Raw genomic sequence first — 20,795 nt, forward strand, 5'->3', positions numbered from 1 at the left:
AAATTTTCATTTTCAAGATAATGTATTGTTACTTAATATATAATGATCTATAAATCAGCAAAGATCTTGTTTTAATAAGCAAAAGCAAAAATTAATGTGTGAACTTCTTAACAACTTAATTTCTAAAGTTTTTTCTTCCAGAGTGAATATAATCAGAAAAAGATAAACAAGCCAATGAAACAACGATGATCATCTATTCAGTTGTGAGATTCAACTTAGAAATCTCTTTTGTTTAAGACAATAAAGCTATGCTAGTTAACAGTAATAACTCATGCATTATCTTGTCTATGGTAGAAATATAAAGGAATATGAAGCAGTCTAAATGATCAGTTCTAGAGATTTGCAAAGCTAAATAAAAGCTTGATGAATACATATAGAAAGCAGATAAGGAGGTTGGAGACAAATGTGAATCATCCAAGCCCCTCCTATCCTAGATAGTTACTAAGTATGTCAAGAGAGTGTAAGGATGTCTGACAGTACTCTCACACCCACTTCGCTTCTAGTTATTTTATTCTTACTCCTTTTTGGTTCTTGTTTGTTTAATCTCTGTGCCAGATTTGTGTCTTCTAGTTTTCTCTGTCCAAGACCATCACCTATCACCCTCTGAATCATCAGGTTCCTCATATTGATTAAAGACACAACCCCTACAATGTTGGGACCCTGTGAGGCAGGGTCAGCTCTACGTCCAATCTCAGTAGGAAGCAATTTCAGAAGTCGAGACCTTCATCCTTTATCCTAAAATATGTTGGGTCCCATCTGTTTATAGGGGGACAGAGTGGGGTGCTTGAGTGCATGTACTTGGGCCCCAGTTCTAATACTGCATTTCTCTTTGTAAATCATTCATATTTCAGGAATACCATATAACCCTATGGGTCAGGCAATAGTATAAGGGAAGAATAAAACTCTCAAATTGCTCCTTGAAAAACAAAAAAGGGGAATGCTGGGTAGGTCCCATCGGGAACAATTGGCACAGGCCGTATATACAATGAAGAACTTAACCTTAGATTATGACAACCTTACTCCTTCATAAACATTCTTGTCATTTTTCGGCCGTAATGATATCAGAGTTATTAGTAAAAAGCAGATTGCACCCCAGCAACAACAGGTGCTGTGGAAGGATGTCAATGAGGTATGGAGAAGGCCTGATAGGGCGGTAACTGGAGGGAGAGGATTTCTTTCTGTCTCCAAAGATGTTGGAGTCGTGTGGGTCCGAGAAAGAGATACGAGGCCTGTCCAAGGGGATACAGAAGCTGCGCCTGCACAAAAAGACCCACTGGGAGCACAGAAGAAGAGGAAAGGCTAAAGGAGATACCAAACAGACTCTCATTGGGCTCCTCTTTTTACTGAATTCCCTAAATTTGGTTAAGGCTTACAAAAACGGGACTGTGACAGCACCAGGGGACAACACTTTCAATGTCACTTGTTTGAATTGCTCTGTGAATGCTTGCATAAATGAAAAATTAGGAAGCCAAAAGGTGTATTTCCTGTATTATTTTTGGAATTATTGCTTCAGTAGCCATTATTGCTAGTAGTGTAGCTTCAACAGAAGGTATTATGAGTGTACAAACAGAAGATAAACAAGCCAAATATTTAGATCAATTGTCCAGAAAAATTTCAAGGGCATTTCAAGTACAAGAAAAATTAATAAGGATTTTTATCAAGCCATTGATGAATTGCGACGGTGTGTAATAGAAATTAATGAACAAGTTGAGATACTCACCTTATAATGTGATTATAGGTTTACCTATTGTTGTTTGTTAAATGTGAATTATAATGATACCTGTTATAATTTTACCAAAATTGCCAATCACTTAAGAGGATTATGGAATGTTAATAATATAACTATGGATATGGATGATTTGGAACAAATTGTTCAGATTATTGATGATGCCAGAAGTCATAGCGACTTGGATCCACCCAAGGCTGCACAACAGATTGCAGCTGTGATAAATAGAGCATTTGGGTTTTTAAGTGACCTTTTACAAGACCTTGGACTGTTGGTCATAGGCCTTGCAAGAGTATTTTGTATTTGTATCTGTGCTCCTGCCTTGCTGTCCTTAATCATCAATACTATACATAACCTGGCATTCAACATTTGGATGAATAGGAAAAGGTCATAACAAAAGGGTGGTATCAATCTCATGCAGATCATGTATTTTATGATATAGAGGAGCAGATTAATGCTATATCAGTTCAGAGAGTAAAAAGATGTTTCAGTTGTGTGATTTTAGGTACTACTTTACTTATTACATTAATTACTCCTTCTATATAAATTGCTGTGTCAGTTTCTAATGCTCAAAATGAAATTAAACAAGCAAATTTCTTGAATGAATTAGCAAGGAGTGTGTCCATGGGATTCTAAGAACAAAGACAAATTGATCAGGAATTTTATACTATGATAAAAGAACTCCGAGATGTGGCAGTTGGAGATGAATTGGATATTGTGGAATTTAGACAGAGATTGGTGTGTGATTATTGTTATTCTCATGCATGTGTTACCAACGCCTTGTACAATGAGAGCCATTACAATTGAGAACGGATTCGTAATCATTTGAATGGAGTGATCGATAATCGCAATGTTACTCTGGATATCAATGCCTTGCACGATATTTCCCGACACCTTTATAAAGCTGCTGATCAGGATCTTAACCCAGATAAAACTGCTCAAAATATTATTGAATTTTTAAACATTTATCAGTTCCAAGTATTTTTCATGATATTGTTGGAGTGCTTATAACTGCAGCTACAATGTGATTATAGGTATAATACATTTTGTCTAACAAAGAAAAAATACAATGAATCTCAAATGCAATGGGAATAAATTAGGACAGAGTTACATGGGTTAGTTGCCGACAATATTACATTGGAAATTCAACAATTGACAAAACTACCACAGGATATTGATGAAGAAGCAGATACTGATTTTGTACCTGAAAAAACAGCATCAAAAATTCATGGGAATCTGTCAAAAATTGGTGTATGCTGCTTATTATAGGCTTCATAGTATTGTTTTTAAGATGCATCATTGCACCCATGTGTATCAAATTTGCATTGCAAAGTTTAAATAATGCTCTACTTTCCAGTAAGCAAAGCTGCCAAGCCTAGAGGCCTGTGGGCTACCCGAGTCTTCTTACCTCAGCTCCCGAGGTCTTCGGTTGGCCAAACCGGGTGCTCATATGAGAGAAAGGACGTTCCAGAGTCGAACAAGGGTTGAGCTTTATTACAGGGTCTCGGTTACAAGTGCAGGGGGTTCTTCCTTAGGAGGAAGAGGGAAAATCTCCCAAGGAGGCAAAGATCTTACAATAAGGGATTAGGAATAAAAGTGTAAGTGGGGAGAGAGGGGGAGGGGGGAGAAAGAGAGAGGAAAGTGAGGAGCCTAGTAAGCTCACATGTGGCCCCTCGCCCAAGAGGCTTTTTCAGGCTTTCCTGAACCTACTTAAGCCCTTTGCCCGTAGTTTACATATCAATATCGAGCCTGTTAGGAGACAACAGGTGTGCCCAATCCGGGACGACCTCGAGGGCAGGGAGACTCCACCCATCACGTATCTCCCGGGGAGAGGCGGAAATACCCGAGCTAGCCGAGCTAGCTCAGTCTGACCTTCTCGAATCCCCGCTGTTCATGGAGGGCCTCGTAAGACTCTAAGATTTAGAAGTCCCACTTTTACCCGCCTGAGACCGTCCACACGGAATTGAACTTCCAACCCTAGCACAAAGCATTCTTATCCTTAAAGATCGGATGTATCAAAACAAAAAGACGAAATTGTAAGGGAATTGCCAACCCTCAGCTCTCTTGGACAGCATACACCAATCATGGCTCGGGTAATCTGAGGGGAGATTGGTAAAGCATGAACAAGATGGCGCTGGGAGGAAGGGTTCCGCCCCTGTTCACCACCAGATACTTCCTGAGACGTGGCTGGAAAGCAGTAGCAAAACTTGCTTAAACTAGTTTAATCTTGCTTGTGCTGCTTATGTAACTAAAACGTACATGATACTATATAAGTGCCTGAGCTAGTTTGAATAAATGGAGTTGCCTCACATCTTTGCCTCCCGCCTCATCCATTACTCACAGCAAGCTCCTTCAGGGTCGACAGGACCTGCTGGTCAGATAAGACCTGTTGTCTCGGGGTGAATGGCCCCCACTAAATCCCGCTCAATAACCTAAGACAATTCCAAAGTACTCATGGTGAAAAAAGCTATCCACTTCCAGAGACAGAAAAGATGAACTCTGAGTGCAGATTAACACACTTTTTCACTTTATTTTTCTTGCTTGTTTTTGCAGCATGGCTAAAAGGGAAATATGTTTTGCATGACTTCACATGTATAATTGACATTATACTGCTTGGCTCTTCAATAGGTGAGAGAGGGATTACTTGAAGGGAGACAATTTGGAACTCAGTTTTTTTTTTTTAAATGAATGTTAAAAATAAATTTAAAAAGAGAAAATCTTCACTGCAGGGGAAAGACTTTTTTATTCATCCTATTTCTAACGATGTCTTTTGTTTTTATCCATTTATAAAATTATCCTTCTCCCCTTCCTCAGTGATCTCTCATGATCTTTTAAAAGAAAAAAAAAAACAGAAGTGATTCATTGAAAACAATGGAACATCAGCTACTGACAGTATATGCAATACTTGTAGGAGACACCTAAACAAACAAACAAACAAAAAAACCTATGAAGTATAGAACTGAAAGGAATCTTAGGCATCAACTAGCCTAACCACATAGTTTTACATAGAGAGTGGAAGAAGAAAAGAAGGAGATTTGGGAGAGAGACTTGGAATCAATAGCAATGGAAACCTGGGTTCAAATCCTGCCATTGATGCTTGTTAGTTTTGTCATCAAAATCTAATCATTTCATTTCTTAGAATCTCAGTTTCTTGCCTATAAAATGGGGGTATAAATAATATATATACATATATAATACATATGCACACACATATATATGTATATCTGTGTACTTATAAATAAAAAGGTAGGCTGTGCCTACCTCCTTGCACTATTGTAAGACAAAAAAGATAGTCAAGAACTTTGTCAACTCTGAAAGACTATGTAAATATCAGCTGTTATTATTATCCAGGTCACATGACTCCTATTACTTTGCTATTACAAAGAACCTCCACAGAAACTTAAATAGGAAATCTCTGAAACAGTTGCCTTCAGAAAAATTCATAGGAAGTGGCCCATTGTGACTAATGATCTTTGACACACCCCAGGATAAACTCCACAGACACTCTCTTTGGGGGAAACTAATATAGTTTTTTACCTATTGCAGTCAGTACTATGGTTTGGGCTTCCAAAGCCACCTGCATCTTTCCAACTTTGATATGGGCGATAAGAGAAGTCACACCCACATGGACTAATACAACCTAGAAAAGACAAAGACAAACCATTGTAAACTGCATGACTCCAATGTGGTTAATTCATTCATTTCCCTTTTCTCATAGGCTGCTGCTTCCAAAGGATAATAAGGATCCATATCTCCTTCCTAGGCACTTGGTCAGTAGCATCTAACTCTGCCTCCCATTGAAATGAACAAAATATACAAAACATTAAGGACATCCTATGGCTATTGAATATGATACTAATTGAATTTAATTCTTCAATCTGAAGCTTTATTTAGCTGAGTTCTCCTCATCCACTGGTTTATTGCTTACTATCTATAAATATTCCTATGTCTCCTCTGTTCTAGAAAACCCCCACTAACTCTTACCATTACCTAAAAATATTATCTTATGTCTCGCCAAATTCTTGGTTTCTTAGTTCATAACTCAATGGAAAGAACTCTTTTCAAAGTTACCAATAACCTCTTAATTGGCAGATTTGATGACATTTTCCCAAACCTCATCCTTTACAACCACTGTGAAGCATTTAACACTATTATTCACCCTTGAACACTCTCTCCTCTCTGTACTTTTGTAATGATGTCTTCTGGTTATCTTCCTGCAAGTGTGACTACTCCTCACTCCTCATTGATAGATCATCATCCACATTATGCCCGCTTACTCTGGGTATACCTCCAAAAGTCTCTTGGGTCACCTTTTCTTCTCTTTCCACAGTTTCTCACTTGGTCACTTCTGGAGCTTCCATAGATGACCCTGCCATGTCTATGATTTCTAAATCTACAAATCTAGTCTTAGTCTCTTTCCTAAGCTCTATCAGGCATATCTAATCACTTACTGTACATTTCAAATATTAAATCCTAGAGATGTCTCATACTCAGCGCATGCAAAGTAGAATCAATACAGAGTATCATTTTAAAGAAGACTCCTTTTATTACTATGCTCTCCATTGTTTTCAATAAAAATGGGTATTGAACTTTGTCCAAAGTTTTTTTCTGCTTGTTGTGGATATGATCAATTATGCTGATAGTTTTCCTAATATTGAACCACCTCTCCATTCATGGCATAAATCCTACCTGATCAAAGTGTGTTATTCTCATAATAGGTTGCTGTAATCTTTTTGGCAAATATCTTACTTAAAATTTTTCCATCTATATTCATTAGGGAAATTGCTGTATATTTTTCTTTCTCTGTTTTGGCTTTTCCTGGTTTGAGCATCAGCACCATATTTGTATCATAAAAAGAATTTTGTAGGATTCCTTGTTCACCAAATTTCACAAATAGTCTATTAACTGCTCCTTAAAAGTTTGATAGAATTCTCTTGTAAATACATCTTGCCCTGAAGATTTTTTCCTAGGGAGTTCATCAATGACTTGTTCAATTAATTTTTTCTGAGATACAGCTTTTAAGTATTTTACTTCCTCTTCTGTTAATCTTGGAAATTTATATATGTATATATATATATATATATATATATATATATATATATATATATATATATATATATATATATATATATATATATATATTTTAAAATATTCATCCATTTTACTAAGATAATCAAATTTATTGGCCTACAGTTGGGCAAAATAATTTCTAATTATTGTTTTAATTTCCTCTTCACTGGAGATGAATTCACCTTTTTCTTTTTTGATACTAGTATTGGTTTTTTCTTTCTTGTTGTATGTTAACTAAAGGTTTATCTTTTTCATTGCTTTTTTCTTTTTTAAAGTTTATTTATTTATTTTTAGTTTTCAGCACTCATTTCCACAAAATTTTGAATTCCAAATTTTTTCCCTCTCTCTCACCTCCACCCATCCCATAATGCCTTGCATTCTGATTACCTCTTCCCTCAACGTGCCCTCTCTTCTATCACACCCCTCCCTTCCCTTATCCCTATTTTCTCTCTTTTCTTGTAGGGCAAGACAGCTTTCTATATCTCATTACCCGTATTTCTTATTTCCCAGTTGTACACAAAAACAATTTTCAGGGGCGGAGCCAAGATGACCAAGTAGAAAGACACACATACACTAACTCTTCCCCTCCCTAAAATACCTATAAAGAGCAACTCTCACCAAATTCTAGAGCAGCAGAAGCCACAAAACAACGGAGTGCAGGATATGTCCAGCCCAGGGTTACCTGCAAGGCTGATGGGAAAGGTCTGTCCCACCAGACATGGAGCAGAGCACAGCACAACCTGGGTCGTGTGGAAGTAGGAGGAGCAGGATTGGAGCAGGCCCTGGGGGGGGGGGCAGGAATCCTCAGCATCAGCAGTGATTCTCATAACACTCAACTCACAGGTGACAAAGACAATTCAAAGGTCAGTGAGAGGGCTTTTTCACCTTTTTGAAAAGGGAGCAGCGTCATCCCCTAGCTCTGGCCCCAGGCTGCAGAAGAGGAGGTGGCAGAGGTGGTGGCAGAGGCTGCAACTGCCAGCCATGACTGGCAGGCAGCAACAGTGTCTATTGTTGGATAAAGCCCCTGGGGGAATTGAGCAACTGATCTTAATCTCAGCCATGAACCCGGCCAGGGACTAAACACCTCTCCCTTGATTGTGCCACCTTGGAGAAACTGAGAACTTACACCACCCCACAGTATACCCTACTCTTGACAAAGGACCCAAACGTCAAGGAACTGGTTGGAAAAATGCCCAAAAAAGGAAGAAATAAGACTACAGAAGGTTACTTTCATGGTGAATAGGTGTTTTCTCCCATCTTTTCAGGTGAGGAAGAACAATGCTTACCATCAGGGGAAGTCAAGGCTTCTGCTTACCCAAAATCCAAAATAATTATGCAATGGACTCAGTCCATGGAACAGTTCAAAAACGATTTTGAAAACCAAGTAAGAGAGGTGGAGGAAAAATTGGGAAGAGAAATGAGAGCTATGCAAGAAAATCATGAAAAGCGAGTCAACAGCTTGCTAAAGGAGACAAAAAAAAAACGCTGAAGAAAATAACACCTTTAAAAATAGATTAACTTAATTGGCAAAATAGGTCTAAAAAGCCACTGAGGAGAAAAATGCTTTAAAAATCAGAATTAGCCAAATGGAAAAGGAGGTTCGAAAGCTCACTGAAGAAAATAGTTCTTTAAAAATTAGAATGGGACAGATGGAAGGTAATGACTTAATGAGATACCAAGAAATTAAAAAACAAAACCAAAAGAATGAAAAAAATGGAAGATAATGTGAAATATCTCATTGGAAAAACAACTGACCTGGAAAATAGATCGAGAAGAGACAATTTAAAAATTATGGGACTACCTGAAAGCCATGATCAAAAAAAGAGCCATCTTTCATGAAATTATCAAGGAAAACTGTCCTGATATTTAAGTAGTTTGAGGGATTACACACACACACACACACACACACACACACACGTGTATATATACATACATATATACAACATATTGTAGTATTATAGTTTTTAATCTATTGTGCTTTCCATCTCTGTTTTATGAAAAAATTCATCCCATTCATACCACTCACATTCACAGTTATGATTACTATCTATATCTTTCTCTCCATTCTATCCCCCATCCATTTCTTCTTTTATTTCTCCCTTCTCTCTTCCCCTCCTCAAAAGAGATCTACTTTTGACCAACACCTCCCTTCATTTTACCTCTATTCTGTCAGTCCTCCTCCTTTTTCTTTCCCCTTTTCCCTCCTACTGCCTGTAGGACAAGTTAGATTTCTGTACTTAACTGAGTATATTGTTTCCTCCTTGAAACAAATCCTATGAGAGTAAAACTTAAACAATGCTCATCTCTCTCCCTTCTTTTCCTCCACTATAATATTTCTGCATACTTCTTTCCTCTTCTCCCATTACAATCCCTTCACACCCCTTAATTAGATTTTTTATCATTGCATCAGTTAATTTGTAACTCTACCCTATATCTTTGTATATCCCTTTTAAATATCATAATAAATATACAGTTCTCAAGATTAACAAGTACCATTCTCTCATGTAGGGATTTAAAAAGTTTGCCCTTATTGAATAACAAGGCTTTTTTCTTTTTTTCTGTTTACCTTTTTATACCTCTCTTGATTCTTGTATCTAAAGATCTAATTTTCCAATGAGCTCTGGCCGTTTCATCAGGAAGGTCTGGAAATTCCTTATTTCACTGAATGTTCATCTCTTTGCCTGAAAGATTATGCTCAGTTTTGCTGTGTAATTGATTTATTGTAATTGTAATTAATTTGCACATGATCCCATGGGATACTGACTGTAGTTCCTCGATATTTCAATTATTCCTTTCTGTCTGCTTGCATTATTTTCTCTTTGACCTCAAGGCAGTTTTCCTTGATGATTTCTTGGAAGGTACTATCGAGACTGTTTTTTCCATCATTGCTTTCCTGGAGACCAATAATTCTTAGATTATCTTTCCTGGATCTATTTTCGAGGTCAGTTGTTTTTCCAAAGAAATATTTTACTTTTTCTTCATGTTTTTCATTCTTTAGGTTCTGTTTGACTGAATTTGGTGCCTCATAGTATTATTAGCTTCTACTTGCCCAATTCTAATGTTTTACCAATTGTTTTCTTCAGATAGCTTTTATACCTCCTTTTCCATTTGTCTAATTTTTCCTGTGAAGGAGTTATTTTCTCCAATTAAGTTTCGTGCCTCCTTATCAATTTGGCCAATTTTACTTTTTAAGGAGCTGTTCACTTCAGTGAATTCTTTTTTCATTTTGTTAATTGTATTTTTAAAATCATTGGTCAATTTTTATTCTACCTTTCTAATTTGGCTTTTAAAATCTTTCTTTAGTTCTTTCAAGAATGCTTTCTGTGCTTGAGACCAGTTTGAAGTTTCACATGTGGATATAGTGTCAAGGCTGTCCTTTTCTGAATTCGTACTTTGATGTTCCCTGTACCCATAATAACATTTTATGGTCTTTGCTTCTCTAATTTGCTTCTTCATCATGGTGATTTCCTTTTTCCTGGCTTTTAAAGTGGTTCTCTGCTTCTGGGGCACAGGGGCTCTGTTCCATGTTTCTTGTGATGGGAGCTAGAGGCTTGGTTACTGGCTTTATGTGCTGTCATCTCTCATTCTGTCAGGTGAAAGCTATCTAATGCTGCAGTTTACTTGGTGCTGCACTGGCTGGTGTGAGCCTTGGGGCCAAGTGAAATCTTTCTGACTTTCCCTGGGGTTATACTGAAGCTAGCAACGAGGTTTGGTCTGGCTTCAGTAAACCTTCTCTTCCCTTAGGTCTGTGCTAGACCACTGGCAGGCTCAGTGACTGATGGACTCCCACCTGCACTGGTGTCTGCCTGATTGCCCTGTGATAAGGCACACCAGGGGTCCTGGTGTTGGCACTTACTGACTCCACTCTGTGGGGCTCAGAATCTCTAGACTTTCAAACATTTAGTCTGTGGGCTGATAGCCCCAGGAGTAGCTTCTGCCACTGCTCTGGGCCTTGTGCTTCTCTCTCACCCAATTCCTCCAGACTTCCATCCTGTGCTGAGAGGTTTGTGAATTGGCACTGCCTCTGGTGATTTGGTCCACCCGGGGAGTTCCTGCTCTGCTATGGCTAAGTCTGCGTTGGTGTAGCCTACATACTCTGTATTCCACCATTCAAGTATGTATAACAGATCCTTCCTGTCAGCCTTCGGAGCTGAATTTTTCCTTGACTGGAAATCTTTCACACTCTGCCTCATAGTGGATTCCGCCACTCTAAAGTTTGTTCAGATTCAGTTTTTTAGAGGCATCTGAAGGAATTTGTGAATCTCTGCTTTCACTCTGCCATCTTGGCACAGTCCCCAACAAATGTTTCTTTAAGAAACATTAGAAAAACATTTTTATAATTGCTTGAAAAGCAAATTTTATCTTTCTATCTTTATATTTCCCTCTTCTTATCTATTTAATTTTGCCCTGTTGGTCTTCAATGTCAAATTAAGGGTGTATTTCATTGAAATGTATTTTGGCCATAAGATGCAAATCAAATTCAAGATTTCAGCAAACTTCTTAAAATCATATAACTTAAGGAGAAAACAACTTAAAAAATATAATTTAAATAACTCTAGTTAATTTAAATACATATTGTGCATTTGGTATAACAAAATAACTTAAAAATCTAAGAAACAAGCAACAATTACAGCTTAAGGACAGAACTCACTAGATTAAAAAAAAACACTCAGTTTCTTAACAGCCCTTTGTCAGGTATGGTATGGCAAAGTTGACTGAGGTTTTCTTTGGTTGTTCAGAACCTGTGTCTTTGCACTTTGTGTGTAGTGACCTAGGTGAGTGAGGAAATGATGAGGAGAATGATGTAAACCTTAAGGATATAAAATACAGTAATAAATGGAGAAGCAACAATAGCAATCATTTCACTTTTACAAAGTATCTTCCCAGGAATTCCCTTAGATTATCAGTAGGACCAATCTGAGGCAGACAGACGAAGAAATTGATTCAATGGTGCTTTGTATTTTTCCAAGTTCATATAGTAAGCAGCAAAGTTGGGTCTAGAACTCAAATATCTCAGACTTAGTCTAACAGTGACCTTTCTACTACACCATGCTACCAAAGATCATGGTGGAGCTATGAAAAGAAGCGTCTTCCCAACATGTTTAATATATGGAGAGGCACCCCAAGAGAGAGGCAAAAAAAGTTCTTTTCGAGTCAGAGGTCTTGGGTTTGACTCCTGGATGCCATTCACTCTCTTTGGGTTATCTTGAATAGTTACAATCTTTCTGGGCCTTTTCTTTCTCGTCTGTAAAATGAGGATCAACTCTATACTGATACTCCTAGTGTATCGTTTTTGGTAGCAAAATGTTATCAAATGTGAAGTGAGGCTTTCAAGATCCTGTATTCCGAGTGTTTATTATGAGGAAGTGGAGAAGGAAGAGATAATTTCATTTAAAAAATGTATTATATAACAGGTATCATAGGATCAAAACTTCAATGCTAAGTTGGACCTTACAGGACATCTTGCCCAACATCCACATTTTACAGGTTAGGAAACTGAGGTCCACAGAAGGTAAGTGACTTGGCCAAGGTCACACAGGTAGTAAGTAGGAGAGTCAGAATTTGAACATAGGTCCTCTGACTACAAATCTAAGACATTTCCCCCGTGTCACAGTTGTCTTTTTTTTTTTTAATGTGGGGAAAGGAGAGAAGAAGGAAGCAAAAGGCTTCCTCTGAAGTCATATGAGAAACAAAATTCATGTCATCCTGTAGTTAGTCATATCTTGCCTCTTAAAAGTAATTGGTATTACTTCACTTATACTTGCATTTACTTATTTGGGTTCATTCCTCCTTTCCCCTCATCTCAGTAGAATGTAAGTTTCTTGAGGACAGGGAAAGTTCTTTTTGTAACCTCTGTGCCTAGCATAGAACCTAGCACATAGTAAGTGCTTGATAAATGTTTCTTTAATTGAATTTGAATGACTGGATCAGATTAGATTGGAAAAGTAAAGGCAAAAAGAAGGCATTTTATATACGATGGTGGCCTGAACGGATTCAAATTGCTCTTAAGGATAACTAATAAGATCAGAATAGAGGTACTTCAAGAAAGAGACAGTAGAATTGGTCCTATTGGTCCACCCCTGACACTAGAGATAGCCTTATCAAAGGTCAGAAGAGAGGCTTATTGATATGAAGGTTGCAAGACAAAGTCCTCAAACATTTCTCTGATACTCCCAGAAATCCTCACTTTACTCAATTGAGTCAAGGGATTTTTAGAATAATAATTCACATTTATATAATGCTTTAACATTCACAGCTTACTATATACGCTTATTTACAGTCATAATGATTTCCATATGTCACAATCTTGACCCTACATTTGCAGCTTTTTTGACCAGTTGTTTTTCTAAGATTTCCCAAATATTTTTTCTCAGAATATCCCATATCTGCCACACACAACCACCCTACTCTATATGATTGGAACACTCTATGAATCTGAGTCATCTCTACTGAGGTCATCACACTGCTCACACAAGCTCAAGAGTCCACAGGCAGATCATACCTTGGCTGTCCAATTTTTCTGTGTCATTTTGCCAGCAGTAGATAACGTGTGAGTAAATATCTGTCCATCATCAGGGATCCACGGGCCACATATTCCACTTTTCCCCTTCACCAAAAAAAAAAGAAAGAAAGAAAGAAAAAGATAAGCTGGTTTATTAACTACAGAGATAGGCATGAGAACTGATTGGATGGAGTTGATTGAACAGTGATAGGCAAGTGAAAAAGAGGGTGAAAATGTTATCACCAATGGAATCATTTAATCCCCATCTTCTGATAAAGACTAAGCTTTCAACAAAATCTAAAATCATTATGAAAATATAAAAAGCTAGAATCATTCTGAAGAGCTCTGAGAGTGACCCTGTTATTTCACCTCCTTTGTTTCATCCTCTAATGCAGTCAGAAGTCTTTTTTTCCTCCAAACACCTCATGCTTTTTGTTCTCAAAGAATATCATATACCATTCTCTCTATAATGTGTTAGATACCTAATGTAGAATCATTATCCTGAGGGAGTAAATGATATACTCTATCTGCCTACTGAAAAACGTTTGATTTGAATTATTTTTGTTAGCAAAAAGGAGGAGGAAGTCCCAGAACAGCCATAGTAGTTTCCACCTTTTGAGTAGGTTATCCTAGGGGAGCCATCTACTACTAACTTAGGAAGCAGTTAGTTAACAAATTTTCCATGTGAACATTTGCACTTTAGAAATTGGCAAATGGTACAGATTAAGGCTTGTTATTTTTAAAGATTGTGTGAATTTCAAAAATTGATAGATAAAATGCTAAAGATGCACGTTAAACTTAAAATTGTGTCCTACATACATTGTTTCTGAGATCTGGTTATTAAGCATTTACCAGAACACCACTGGTTATCACCAAAACAACAGTCTCAGAACAGGCTACATTTCTGTTACATTATTTTTGAAGATAAACCCCTTTAAGGGACAGTGTTATTTTTGTCTTTGTATCTGCAGCACACAGCACAGTTTCTAGTACTTAACAGGTGCTTAATAAATTAATTGATTTATTCTATTCTTATTTTTGCCTAGTGTTCAAATAATCATAATATCTGACATTTACATAGTGTTTTAAGGTTTTCCAAGAATTTTTTGTTATACATCATCTCATTTGACTCTCACAACAAACCAGTGAGGTCGGGTGTTATTATCATAAACGTTTTACAGATGAAAAATTGAGATTCAGAGAAATTAATTGACCTACTCAAAATCATGCAACTAACAAGTATACGAGGCAGGATTCAAACCCAGATCTTATTGATTCAATCAATCAACAAGTATTTCACAGCATCACAGATTTAGAGCTGAAAAGAACCTTAGCTGTCAAATCTAACTCTTTCGTTTTACAGATGAGGAAACAGAATCCCAGAGAAATTAAATTTTCTCTGAACCACGTAGCCAGTAGTTGTCCGAGGGGGCAACATTTGCATCTCTCTTCCTGGCGCTAAATTCTAAATCTATTCTAGCTTTATATGCTACAAGTAACATGTCTTGTAAAGTGTGTAAAAGTCTTTTAAAATTGGTAAATGTTTTGTAAATTGGAAAGTTTGATATATATATAGATAGATAGATAGATATGTGTGTATATACATGTATGTATATGTGTGTATATGTGTACATATATATTTAAGCATGTAATTATTAAAGGCATAGCTTTAGAGATGGAAGAGATTTTAGATATCAACTGATCTAACTGCCTTCATTTTAGATATGAGGCAACAGATTCTCAGACCAGGACTCAAACCCAGGCCCTGGGACACTTTCTCCATTTTCACCACTGTGTCTTTTGTCACAATTTGTTGGCTTAACTCTAAATAGAGAGATATAACTGAAATAAATCAAATAAATAAGCAAAGTGTAAGTTTACTCCAGTGGTGTCAAACTCAAACAGAAACAGAGGTCACTAAACCAAAAATAAGTACCCTTAGAAAACCAGATATTAATAATATATCTATGTTTTCTTGTACTTACATTTGTTCACAATTGGCTCCTGTCTTCTTCCAAACCTTTATCAATTGAGAATTTAAGTAGGTTTTGTGGATAAAAACAAAAATTTATAATAAAGCATTATGTTTTATTATATTTGTATTTATTTATAATAGTTTCTTGTTTTCTTATGAACCATGATCAATCAAGTATGTAAAGAGCTACTCTGTGCTAAGTGCTGTAGCTAAAAAACAACCAAAAAAACAAAAATAAAAGTCAAAATTTCCTAATCCTTGAAATATGCATAAAATTGGAATTGCTTTCACTTTTGGACAGTTCTCAATTGCATTTTCTAAAAGTATCTTCCACTCTTGAATAACTGATACTTAGTTGAGTTCAAAATGTAGACACTTTAGTTAAAATACTTCAGGTTAGTGTGTAAATGAACCATTTTAAGGATGAATTTTATTTCATTTGTTCAATGGTTCATTTAAATGAATCATAACAGAGGATTAACATTTATTCAGTGTCCATCATTTATTTATTCAGTGATTATGTCTATGCTATGTTCTGCTTGATGATAACAGCTTAGGTAACGTTCAGAAAATGATATACATTTAGCTTTCTCAGGAAAAACATGGAACTCATTATTCAATTTTCAGTTTATTTCTAAATACTTCTAGAAATTCACCTCATATGTAGAACTAAGGTTTTAACAACACATAGATACACATATACATGCATGCATATATATGCATATGTACATATATGTGTGTGTGTCATGAGATGCTCTTATATCATCTCTCCATATCAGTAAAAGATCTTTCTAAGCCTTTCTTTGACTACTTTAAAAGAATTGTTGGTCCTAAGATAAAAAGCAATGGAGTTATGCTTCTGAGCGTTTCTACATTACTTAGGCCCAGAGGGGAGAAGTGTGTGATATGGTTAGACCTGACACAAATCACTTTTACAACTGGTTGGGGTAGAGATTGGATTAGGGACAGACTTGAGACCAAGAGGCTAATTAGGAGGCTATCTGAATTGTCCAGGCAACAGATCATGAGGGCCTGAACTGTGTGAGGGGGAAGGAAACATATATGAAGTACCCTGTGAAGGCAGAAATTGCAAGATTTTATCCAATGGATGGATATGTGGGTTGAGAGTGAGGAATCAAGAATTATACCTAGGTTTCTAGCTTAACTGACTGACAGAATGACAATAAGAAAGTGGGGAAGAAGAGAGATTTTGGGGGCAAAGATAATGAATTTTGTTTTGGGCATACAAGTTAGAGATACCTACATACCAATCATCAGTCTGAATTGATAGATGAAGTAATTTCCTTACTTAGATTTCCCCATACAAATGAAATCTCAAGAGGTCTGATGAAATTATATATATGTATACATATATTTCACATGTGTGTGTATGCTGTTACTCTTATGTTCCTAAATAGAGCCTCACAATTCTCTTCCAATGATTTCTGTGAATCTGGCGCTGGACCCTGGGTTTGTTCCAGTGCATGCTTTCCAAGACTTTCCCCACAAAAAAAGACTTGTAATTGTTGGGATCTATTCAACCGGCTAAGTATTTGAGTGTTTTTCCAAGTGCATTGTGCATATTAGACACTAACTCCAGAGGATTACTTTAAAGTGTAATATAACACCCCTACCCATGAGAAGGTTACAATCTAATCGGAAAAGAAAAGAAGTGATTCAGAAGTCATCACACTTTTTTTTTTATTGTGATGGTTCACTCTGGGTGATACAAAGGATACAATCTTGTGAAAGATTCTGATCATATGCATATGCTATAAAGTTTTAATGTAGTGTTTGATGCATACTAAATACCGAATAAAAACTTTTTCATTATTTTATATTCCATTATTTTATACTGACTACAAGAATATGAATCCAGTTATATATTAGAAACCATGTTGTTAGTTACAAGATTTAGTATACAAAGGAAGAAATAGGTTCAGATGTATTGCAAAGTAATGACTGGAAGTTCTAATGTTTAATGAAAGGCAATATATAGTGGAGAAAGGACCTTGGAGTTGAGAAATCTAAGTTTCAACCATACTATTGTTTCAATCAGGCAACTATGTGTCACAATGGATAGAGTATCAGGCCTGAGTCAGGAAGACTCATCTTCCTGAGTTCAAATCTGGCCTCAGACACTTATTGGCTGTGTGACTCTGGGCAAGTCACTTAACCCTGCGGTCCTCAGTGCGTCATCTGTAAAATGATCTGGAGAAGGAAATGTCTAGTATCTGTTCAAAGAAAACAGCAAATGGGTCACAAAGAGTGGAATAACTGAACAAAAACTGTATGATCACAAGCAAGTCATTTCATCTCTCAAATCTCTATTTCTCTATCTGTAAAACTGAGATGATTGTACTTGCAGTACCTATCACTTAAGACTATTAGGAGAATTAAATGAGATAATATAGGTAAAATGCTTTGTCAATCTTAAAGTGCCATCAAAGTCACTTATTCTTATTAAATAAACATTTATTAACCTCCCATGTTCTAGTCAATTTGTTACATATATAATAAGAGCTAATTTATATAGTACTTCAAGGTTTGTAAAGCAGTTCACATAAATTATTTCATTTATTTCTCACACCATCCTTGTGATGTAGTTGCTATTATTATCCCCATTTTAAAAGTGAGGACACTAAAACCAAGGCAGAGTAAGCGACTTGCCCAGTGTCACATAGCTAGTAAGTGTCTGAGGCAGGATTGAAATTCAGGTCTTCTTGATTCTAAGTCTAGCACTCTACCCACTATACCACTTCTATACCAAACCCTAGAGATTAATAAAAATAAAGGTCCTGCGATCCAGGAGCTTATATAATTCTGTCATTCAATAAATGGCTTCACCCAATAGAAAACATCCACAGAATCATCAAACCACTAACTGCAACTAACCATGAAAGCCAGAGGACAAGAATGAATGTTGGCATGGTGGACACAGCAGTTCTCTTCATTTACTTCCTTCCCATTGGCAGGGCACTCTACATCTTCACAGAATTTATTTGAAGCAGTTGCATTGCTAGAAAAACAAAATGTTTTTATTTTTTTCTCTCATTTCCTCCTTGTACTATCCCTTCTCCCCTTCCCTCATTCATTTCTGCAACTTGCATTCCTAGATCCAAGAAAGACCAATCCATGCCCTATTGATTAAACCTCGTGTAAAAGGAAAAACTCAATAATCTCACATGGTTTATGTCAGTCACAACAAACACACCACATTTTAATCTGTTTTGGTACTCAGGTCCAAACCTGAGTTTGGAAGCCAACTTCCTCTGATAGACACTATCCCTTACATGCTGATGTCTAAATGAAATAGCAAAAATTACTCCAAATAGAGGATACAAAATGTAAAGCCTTATCTGAAAATTGAGTCAAACAACCAAATATTAGTCATAGTGGACCTATAACAGGCTAGGCTAAAGAAAATATCCTTTTGGGAACAAGATTATTCCTTCTTTGTTGGGGATACCATATGTTTTCTGGAGCACTGAGTTTCAGGGGAATGGAGGGATGGGACAAATTCATAAATCATTGGAAGGGAGATTACATTGGAATGAATTAGAAGGAATTTTATTTTAATCTACTCCAATCACTTCATTTACATCTCAGAGAGCTTCATTGATTTCTTAAGGTCACACAGAAATGAGCAGGAATGTACAGTTTAATAAGAAAATCTGATAAATTTTGATAAAAGATACTGCTAATTCTATCTAGCCTTCACCTATGAAAACAAAATATACAAATGAAACCCTTATTTTCTTCAATGTCTTTAAGGCTGCATATCATTAATAACTGTAACTCATTACTCCCCATTTTGGTTGTGTCAATACAGTCACATAGCAGGTATCATATACAATGGCCAATCAGGAAAGTTGGTACAAGGAGATGAACATGTATTGATGTACAAAGAGCAAGAAACACTTGGCCCTTTGTTAATGATGAAAATAAGATAGGAAACCCCCATCAAAACAGCAGTAGACTTGAAAGCCCTGACAATCTCACCAGCTTAAGTACAATTTTTGTGGAGGCCAAAATCGTAATAACAATTTCTAATTCAGAATTGTTCCCTAAGTACTTTAATCCATTCTTATTCTTAATGTACCAGTCAAATTATTTCTGTGGAGGTGAAATATTTGAAGAAACTTTGCTAACATTGACATCAAGGCAGAGATAAAGAGGCAGCATAATATAGTGAAAGGAGCGTTAGATCAATATCTTCCACCTCAAACACTTATTAGTCGTGTGACTGAATCGGTTGCTTAATATCTCATCTGAAAAACAAGGAGAGTATTTCTTACATTAACTATTGAAAAAATAATAATGGTAAATAACATGTACATACTAATATAATAAACATATATTTTGGTTATATATGTGTTCATATTAGCTCTTCATTATTATCATTGTTCCAATACTTCAAGAATTTATGATTATATTGATAAGTACTTCCTTCAACAGTGAAGATTGAAATCCATCTACAATTTCCATAGATGGTCTTCAAGAATATTTTTAGCAAAATAATGATGATGATGATGATGATGATGATGATGATGATGATAAGCAGTCTGCAACCAATATGTCAGTGTTCAATTGCTTCAGTTGCGTCTGACTCTTTTTTACCTCATTTGGGGTTTTCTTGGCAAAGACTCTGGAGTGGTTTTCCATTTCCTCCTCCAATTCATTTTACAGATGAGGAAACTGAGACAAACAGGGTTAAGTGAATTGTCCAGGATCACCCAGACAGTAAATGTCTGAAGCCAGATGAGTCTTCCTAACTCCAGGCCCACCTAGTTGCCCCAATATGTTGATAGTCTTCTCCAAACTAACCCAAACTGGTCCTTCTAAGACAAATATGATTCCATACTGAATACATGATTCCTTTCTAACTTGGCAAAACCTTCCAGAGTTTGAACTCTCTTGGTATATTATTTGGGAAACTCTAGTAATCACCAAAATAGTAGGAATAAAGTGGAACAGACCTGGATTCTAACCTGAGTATGCTTAGTGACTTTGGAATCTTCCACAAAATACTTATCCTCTCTCAGGTGCCATTCTCTTTTTCTGTGAAATGTGAATAATAATACTTGTTCTGCTAAGTCGTAGGACTTCTGGTGAGAATAAAATGAAACAATGCATATGAAAACTGTGAATCAATAGTGTTAATGAAGGTCTTGTGTAAGTCCTAAGCCTATGCTCCCTAAGACCACATCACCAAGTCAGGCAATTTGAAATTAAGATAACTTTTTCTCTCTGTATCATTTTTGTGGTTTGTCTGTTTGTTTCACTTTCAATCTGAATAACCTCATTCCATAGGAAAAAAATGTTCAGGAGTCAAGAACGACAATTTCAGTTAATTCTTCACTATTCCATAATGAATTTTGCATTATCTGAAAAATTGTGGTGCTTTTTCTAAATCATATTCATAGCTGAATCACAGCAATTTAAAAATGCCTGAATCTTCCAGTTAAGTTTCTTTTAAGGAAATCTATTTTATAACCTCAACCATTACAATGAGTTTATCT

General features: G+C 36.4%; 1 protein-coding gene across 1 annotated transcript in view; it reads right to left on the reverse strand.

Annotated features, from left to right (window-relative positions):
* Positions 1-20,795, reverse strand: part of LOC140507455 (uncharacterized) — an 86,764-nt gene that overhangs the window by 18,618 nt on the left and 47,351 nt on the right. The window contains exons 6-8 of the mRNA XM_072615562.1: positions 18,169-18,292; positions 13,299-13,403; positions 5,264-5,366 (exon numbers count right to left, since the gene is read on the reverse strand). Coding sequence (XP_072471663.1) covers positions 5,264-5,366; positions 13,299-13,403; positions 18,169-18,292 — 332 coding nt within the window. The remainder of the gene's footprint in view (positions 1-5,263; positions 5,367-13,298; positions 13,404-18,168; positions 18,293-20,795) is intronic.

Source organism: Notamacropus eugenii, chromosome 1 (genome assembly GCF_028372415.1).
Source record: "Notamacropus eugenii isolate mMacEug1 chromosome 1, mMacEug1.pri_v2, whole genome shotgun sequence".
NCBI classification, from domain to species: domain Eukaryota; kingdom Metazoa; phylum Chordata; class Mammalia; order Diprotodontia; family Macropodidae; genus Notamacropus; species Notamacropus eugenii.